Source organism: Parus major, chromosome 21 (genome assembly GCF_001522545.3).
Source record: "Parus major isolate Abel chromosome 21, Parus_major1.1, whole genome shotgun sequence".
Classification (NCBI taxonomy): Eukaryota; Metazoa; Chordata; class Aves; order Passeriformes; family Paridae; genus Parus; species Parus major.
The window spans coordinates 5,945,977-5,954,509 of NC_031789.1; the positions used below are offsets into that span (position 1 = coordinate 5,945,977).

Genomic DNA, 8,533 nt, shown 5'->3' on the forward strand with positions numbered 1-8,533 from the left:
CGGGGCATTCCTGGTGGGAACGGGGCATTCCTGGCTGGAACGGGGCATTCCTGGTGGGAACAGGGCATTCCTGGTGGGAACGGGGCATTCCCAGTGGGAACAGGGCATTCCTGGTGGGAACAGGGCATTCCCAGTGGGAACAGGGCATTGCTGGCTGGAACGGGGCATTCCTGGTGGGAACAGGGCATTCCTGGCTGGAACGGGGCATTCCCAGTGGGAACAGGGCATTCCTGGTGGGAACAGGGCATTCCTGGTGGGAACGGGGCATTCCTGGCTGGAACGGGGCATTCCCGGTGGGAACAGGGCATTCCTGGTGGGAACGGGGCATTCCCAGTGGGAACAGGGCATTCCTGGTGGGAACGGGGCATTCCTGGTGGGAACAGGGCATTCCCAGTGGGAACAGGGCATTCCTGGCTGGAACGGGGCATTCCTGGTGGGAACGGGGCATTCCTGGCTGGAACGGGGTATTCCCAGTGGGAATGGGGTATTCCTGGCTGGAATTGGGCATTCCTGGCTGACACTGGGGACATTCCCTGCCAGGGTTCTGGTGCTGATCTCTGGGAAAAAAGAGATTTCCCCACTGCCACCAAGTTTTTCCTGGAGGCTTTTCAAGCAGAGCTTGGAAAAAATGGCAAATTTTACAGTGAGGAAAAATTGGGAATTTATTGAGGATTTATTGGGGGTTTATTGGGGGTTTTATGGGAATTTCTGGGGGGTTTATTGGGAGTTTATAGGGTTTTTTTGGATTATCCTGCACATTTTCCCCTTCCCAACCCCACATCCTGCTGGATCGGGAATGAGCCCTGGATTTACCTGCTGCTGCTGGAGTTGTATCCGTTCTGGTGCCTCAGAGCCTGCAGAACCCAGTCCTGTGTTTGGAATATTGGTTGTTGGAATGTTTCTATTGGAATGTTTCTACTGGAATATTCATTATTGGAACATTCCTTATTGGAATGTTTGGAATATTGGAACAGGATTGAATTCCAGTTTGGAGCTGAGAATTGAGGCACTGAGAAGATTTATAGGAAATTTTGGGTGGGAACAGGGAACTGGAATGGGATTGAAGGAACTGGAACGGGATTGAAGGAATTGGAATGGGATTGAAGGAACTGGAACGGGATTGAAGGAACTGGAATGGGATTGAAGGAACTAGAATGGGATTGAATTCCAGTTTGGAGCTGGGAGTTGAGGCACTGAGGGGATTTTTAAGGAATTTTGGGTGGGAACAGGGAACTGGAACGGGATTGAAGCTCTGGGAGCAATCTGGGCACTGGGAATTGTCCCGAGCCATGGCAGAGTGAAAGAGATGAGGTTTAAGAGAATAAAGAGGCTTTTTAAGGAAAACTCGATCCTTTCCAAGGCTTTCCCAAAGATCCTGGGATTGTATCCTTGGAGCTCAGCCCAGGAGCATTCCTGGCTTTGCTTTGGGGTGGATTCCGGGATTTTGTGCAGTACCTGGGATTTTGCTGAGGGCCACTTGGCTGTGCCAGCTGAGACCTTGTACAGGGATTCCCTGAGGAGAGAAAAACCAGGAATTCTGAGCACGAGGAGCTTCCTGTGGAGAACGTCCCAGAAATCCCGAAAATTCCCAGGGCAGCTCTTCAGAACCTTGGGAAAAGCTTCCTGATTCAGGTCACAAAATCAGCCCCGAGGTGGCCAGGAAACTGCTCAGGTCAGGAGAAAGATCAGAATTCCCAGGTTTCAAAATCCTGGGAACTTTGGGATTCAAAATGAAAACTTTTGTTGTTTTTGCTTTAAAATTTTCATTTTGAACCCATCCTGCAGTACAAAAAAGGTGAAACTGAAAGAATTCAGGTGGAAAAGTGACACAAACAATTTGGGCTGGGCCCTAATTAAATATTCCAGGGTGATTGAAACAATTTCTGCTTTCACAGATAAAGTTCTGATTTAATTAATTAAATTAAATTTTTATTTATTGTATTATATTTTATTTACTGCTCCCATCTTTTTAGTTTAAATTGAATTTTAATTTAGTTTAAACAGAAATAGGAATAATTTTGGAGTGAATTTTAATTTAACTTAAATAGAAATAGGAATAATGTTTGGTTGAATTTTAATTTATTAGATTTATTATTTAATAATTTAAATTTATTATTTAATTTTAGAAAAAAAAATTGGTTGGATTTTAATTTCTTTTAAACAGAAATAGAAATAAATTTTGGTTGAATTTTAATTTAAACAAATAGAAAAATGTTTGGCTAAATTTTAATTTAACTTAAATATAACTAGGAATAATTGTGGTTGAATTTTAATTTCCTTTTTCGTTTTTTACAGAAATTCAATTTCAATTCCATTTTAATCAAAAGCTCCCAGCTTGGTCACACTGGGGTGCAAGAACCCCCCGATTCCATCAGATCCATGGATTTCCCGCGGAATTCCCGGCATTCCCGGCTGTTCTGGCGCAGTTGGACTGACCTGCAGGGCTTGGGGCACTGCTGGAAGCAATCCAGGCGGTGGCTCCGGAGCCGGCGGTACAGTTGGTAGAAGCAGTGCCCTGGGAAAGGGGAACGGGCTGAGGAATTCCCTCTGCCTTCACAAGAATTCCAGAGGCACGGCCCGAGAGCGACCCGCCGAGTTCCAGGAAAAGAATCGCAATTCAATCCTCAAATCCCAGGATTTGGAGCTGGAAGGGATCTTAAAGATCAATTCCCACCCCATCCACGGGTGGGGATATTCCCATTTATCCTGATCCACATTCCCACGATCCCAGAGTGCCCACGACTCTTCCAGGGGTGGGGTGGCCACAAATCCTCTGGGAATTCCATCCCAGGTTTATGAATTTCAGCCATAAATTTCTTCCAGGTGCTGAGATGAAGGAGTTGGACCCCAATTCCTTAAAAAGGATTTTCCAGCTCAACTTGATATCCACAAAAAAGTGCCTGGGATGCAGCTGGAATTCAGGGATTCAAGGAATCATTGGAAAACGCTCTGAGGGACAGCGTGGGGGTTTTGGGATGTCTGGGCAGGGCCAGGAGCTGGATCCACGATCCCTTAAACTCAGGATATTCTGGAATTCCATGGATCCGTGATCCTTTAAACTCAGGATATTCTGGAATTCCATGGGTCCACGATCCCTTAAACTCAGGATATTCTGGAATTCCATGGATCCACGAGAGGGAAGAGCCTCAGCACAGCATGGGAGTGATCCGAGGAATCCAGGGAGGGATTCAGGAATGTGTTCATTTTTCAGGGATTTTCTAGGGATTCAGGACAAGGGGTTTTTCAGGGGTTCAGGAATTTCCCAGGATTTTCCAGAAATCCAGGAATGTGCCCCCTGTTCCTGGAATTCAGGAATTTCCTGGGATTTTCCTGTGCCTCAGGAATTCCCGGGATTTTCTCCAGACTCAGGCATTCCTGGGATTTTCCCAGATTCAGGATTTCCTGGGCCTCAGGAATTGCGGGGATTTTCCAGGACTCTGGAACTGCTGAGATTCCTGGGCCTTGGGAATTCCCGGATTTTCCAGCCTCGGGACTCGCAGGATGCGGGAGCAGCCCTTACCCCAGGCCGGGTGCGCGCCATAGTCGCAGTGCTGCGCTCTCCCGGCGGGCAGCGGGTACCGGGAATAGCCGCAGCCGCACTCGCGGAGCATCCAGCGCTGGAAGCAGGAGTGCAGGCAGGCCTGGCGGGAAAACGGGAAACAAACACCTCGGGATAAACCACAACAAATTCCGGTTCTGTGGGAATGCAGCTTGGAAGGGAAAAAGGCAAAATAATGGAATGTTTCGACTGGAATGTTTCTTACTGGGATGGTTGGCACTGGAATGGTTGGCATTGGATTGTTTCTACTGGAATATTTCTTATTGGAATTCTTGTTATTGGAATTTTTGTCATTGGAATGTTTCCATTGGAATGTTTGTTATTGGAATATTTGTTATTGGAATTGTTGTATTGGAATGTTTCCATTGGAATTTTTGTTATTGGAATGTTTCCATTGGAACATTTCCATTGGAGTGGTTGTTACTGGAATGCTTCCACTGGAATTGTTGCATTGGAATGTTTCCATTGGAATGGTTGTTATGGGAATGTTTCCATTGGAATGTTCCCATTGGAATGTTCCCATTGGGAAGATTGTTTCGGGAATGCTTGGTGGATGCTGCTCAGTGACACCTCCAGGAGCAGCCCACAGGTGGAGCCAGGAGCAATTCCTGCCGGGATCAGGGGCCGGAGCACCCGGAGCTCCCCGGGGCCTGTGGCTGCCACGGCTCCCGGGGCTCCTCCCAATCCCCAATTCCTGCTGGGGAGCTCTTCAGGCCTGAAACATCCAGGAGAGGAAGGAACGAGCTGCTGGCTCCTGACGCAGCCTGGCTGAGCCGGGCTTAGCTAAGCTGGGCTTGGCCAAGCTGGGCTCAGCAGTACCTGCAGCGTGTAGGAGTCCTGGCTGAGGCGGGTTTAGCTAAGCTGGGTTTGGCTAAGCCGGGCTCAGCAGTACCTGCAGCGTGTAGGAGCTGTTGTAGAGCAGCTCCACGGCCACGCCGGCGCCGTTGGTGGTGCACTTGCCGTAATTGCCACCCAGGCGATTCACCTCGTCCTGTGGGCACAGAAAGGAGCCATGAGTGATTAATTGGCAGGGTTAATTGGAGCCCCGAGTGATTAGCAGGGTTAATTAGAGCCCTCAGTGATTAGCAGCATTAATTAGAGCCAGCCATCACCCTCTGGGCCTCACTGCAGGCAGCAGGGCTGGACCTTGGCAATAAATAAATATCAGGGAAACAATAGAAATTAATGTTGTATATATGCTTAACATACAATTTATTATATACATTAGTATTATCTATTTTATCTAATGTCTATATTTTCTATATTTATCTATGTTATATATAATATTTTATATATTTTATAGAATTATCTATTATTATATTTAACTATTAAAAATAAATATAATAGTATATATTTTATAGTTATTTTATATTTATAACATATAAATATTTTATATCTATAAATTATTATATATAATATTATATATATATAATATTTTATGTGCTATATATTACACATATATGTATTTATATATCTGGATTGCCACATTTGGGATGATTTGATTTGGGCCTGAGCCCAGTGAGGAGAGGAAATAAATCCCTCCTGGATGTTTGTTCTCATCCCAGTTCAGCTCCTTGGGAAGAGCTGGGGTGGGATCTAAGAGGAGCAGAAGCCTCCAAAGTGGGAATCACTGGGAATCTCCAATGTTTTGAGAGCTGAAATAACATTTGGGATCATTTTAGTTGGACCTGAGCCCAGCGAGGAGAGGAAGGAGAGGACCCTGAGCCTGCTGGGGGTCCCTGAGCCACCAGGGGTGACATTCCCAGGCCACGTTTGGGATGGTTGGAGTTGGACTTGAGAACAAGGAGAGGAACAAGAGAGTAAGGAGAGGGGACAGAGGGGACATCCCAGGCCTTGGGGTGGTGCCCAAACCTGCTGGACTCCAAAAGACCACATTTGGGATGATTGGAGCTGGCCCCTGTTGGGATCTGTGTCCCAGAGGGGCCATTCCAGGCCATGTTTGGGATGACTGGAGTCACCCAGGCAGGCTCTGTGTCCCAGAGGGGCCATTCCAGGCCATGTTTGGGATGACTGGAGTCACCCAGGCAGGCTCTGTGTCCCAGAGGGGCCATTCCAGGCCATGTTTGGGATGACTGGAGTCACCCAGGCAGGCTCTGTGTCCCAGAGGGGCCGTTCCCACCTGCTGGATGCCGATGGTGGTGGCGATGCCCGGGCGGATGTGGAAGCCCTCGTGCTCCAGGAACGGGGTCTGGTTGTGGCTGTGGATCATCACCTTGACACCGGCAGCGGTGGAGAGCAGCGGGATGTGCTCCTTCTGCTCGGCCCGCAGGATGAGGGACAGCCCTGCCGAGCACACAGAGGGGATTCGGCTGCAAGGAGAACCTCTGGAATTCTCAGCATTGGGCAAATCCCTCAGCTCTGGGCTTGGATCCCAGGTTTGGATTCTGGGATCCCTCATTTTGGATCCCTCAAGAGCCATTTGTATTCCTTGGAGCCCTGGTGACAACGGCAGCTGCTCCAAACCCTCAACAGTCCCATGATAAATATAATATAACAATAATAAAATATAATAATATCATAATAATATAATAGCCCTATAAATAAAATCCAATAAACCCAGATTTGGATTCTGGGATCTCTCATTTTGGATCCTAGAAAAGCCATTTTTATTCCTTAGATAGAGCCCTGGTGACAGTGGTAGCTGCTCCAAACCCTCAAAGTCCCATAATAAATAAAATAAATATAATAAATATAAATATAAATATAAATACAACATACTAAATAATAACCCCATAAATAAAACCCAAGAAACCCACCTTTAGATTCTGGGATTCCTCATTTTGGATCCCAAAAGAGACATTTTTAATTCTTAGATACTCCCATAATAAATAATAATAACCCTATAAATAAACCCAAATTTGGATTGTGGGATCCCACATTTTGGATCCTAGAAAAGCCATTTTTACTCCTTAGAGCCCTGGTGACAAAGGCAACTATTTCAAACCCTCAATAATCCCATAAAGAATAGTAAATAATCAATAATAATAATAACCCTATAAATAAAACCCAAGAAAGCCAAATATTCTGCAATAAAGACTGTATGAATTTTCTGCTCAAAACCAAAAAAGAATATTTGCTCAAAACCAAAAAAGAATATTCTGCTTTTTGAGGGCCAGCTGTGGCTGGCATGGTTGGCACACAAGCCAACAATTTGTGCCACCAGAGCAAAAGAGAGGCCTAAATTTGTCACTAAATCCTGCACTGAAGACGAATTTCATTAATTACCTTAATTTTAGCTCTTTTCCCCCATTTTGGCAGCTCACTCACCATAAGGAATTCCTGGTTTGGTGGCTGTCCAGAAGGGATCTGTCCCCTTGCTGTTCAAAGTGTAGCAGCTCCCAAAAACTGGGTGGTGGAAGTGATCGTAATCACTGGGAAATCAAGAGAGATTTGATGGAGTTTTGATTTTGAGGTTGGCAACACTTTAATTCAATGCTGGATGAGTTTGGGAAAATGGGAATGAGCTGTTCAAAGTGTAATTTAAAGTGGGAGGAGTTTGGGAAAATGGGAATGAGCTGTTGGAAGTGTGGCAGCTCCCAGAAACTGGAAGTGAATGTAATCCAGAAAATCAAGAGAGATTCGATGATTTTACTGGAAATATCAAGAGAGATTTGACAGAATTTTGATTTTGAGGTTGACAAAACCTTCATTCAAAGCTGAATGTGTTTGGAAAAATGGGAATGAGCTGTCGAAAGTGTGGCAGCTCCCAAAAACTGGAAGTGAATGTAATCACTGGAAAATGAAGAGAGATTTGACGGAGTTTCACTGGGAAATCAAGAGAGATCTGACGGAGTTTTGATTTTGAGGTTGACTACACTTGAATTCAATGCTGGATGAGTTTGGGAAAATGGGAATGAGCTGTGAATTCCCTGGTAATCCCAATTTCCACCCACCTGGGCCTGCAGGGCTCCCCGTTGTACTGGCAGGAGTAAACCACGTCCTCGATGGGCTCCTCGTGCTGGGAAATGTTGATGATGGCAGGCAGCTGGGACATGATGTTCATGTAGTGGAACCTGTACCACTCCAGGATGGCATCCATGCCCGAGGAAAAGGTCTTGTAGAAACAATTCCCACCTGTGGAATTGCACTGGGAGAGAGGGGAAAAACTCAGGATGGCAGGAAAAAAGTGGATACGGGAATGAGGGGAACTGTTGTTTTCCCCCAAAGGGGAAATTTTTTGATTGCTTCAGGGATTTTCTGCTTGAGCTGCTTCATCCTCAGCAGGAGGAGGGAGCAGGAGCTTGGGTTGACAAAGGTGGGGATTTTCTCCAGGTGCAGAGCCCAGAGAGAATTTCTCTGTTCTCTGTTCGTACTCAGGATTCTGGAGAAGGTTTGGCTGGTCCAGAACAGGGATGGGGGACAAAAATCACCCCAAAATTGCTGAAGGATTCTGGGACAGGGCAAGGATCAAAAACCACCCCAAAAATGCTTGTGAGAGACTCCAGGACAGGGCAGGATGAAAATAATCACCCCAAAATTCCTGAAGGACTCCAGGAAAGGGCAGGGGTTCAATAATCATCCCAAAAGTGTTGCTCTTTCTGGCCACACCAATCCCTAAGACAGGGATGGATGGAATGAGGCAGGGATGGAGGAACTGCCCTGAACCATCCCCCAATCTCTCATTTCCCAGCTCTGGAATCAGCAAATCTCTTTTTTCACTCTTTCTTGTTGGTTTTTTGGGTTTTTTTAATATAGCTTGGAAGGCCCTGAGCAGCCTCAGCTGGAGCTTCCAGCCACACTTCCAAAAGCAAACTGAACCCCAGCTGGGAATCCCAGCCCGAATTTGGGATGTGGGACAGAGCTGCTTCCTCAGCACAGATTCAGATTTTTGTCCTCCTCATAAATTTCCCTCAGGTCCACAATTTTAGAACTCAGTTTTTAGAATTCAATTCTTTATCCACACCCTAATTTGGCTCATCCCCTCTTGAGGTGTGTTTCTCCATTTCCATCCAT

General features: G+C 46.1%; 1 protein-coding gene across 1 annotated transcript in view; it reads right to left on the bottom strand.

Annotated features, from left to right (window-relative positions):
• Positions 1-8,533, bottom strand: part of SCNN1D (sodium channel epithelial 1 subunit delta) — a 30,844-nt gene that overhangs the window by 8,849 nt on the left and 13,462 nt on the right. Inside the window, 8 exon segments of the mRNA XM_015648545.2 lie at positions 814-869; positions 1,456-1,513; positions 2,437-2,515; positions 3,521-3,641; positions 4,452-4,550; positions 5,700-5,863; positions 6,848-6,951; positions 7,474-7,667. Coding sequence (XP_015504031.1) covers positions 814-869; positions 1,456-1,513; positions 2,437-2,515; positions 3,521-3,641; positions 4,452-4,550; positions 5,700-5,863; positions 6,848-6,951; positions 7,474-7,667 — 875 coding nt within the window.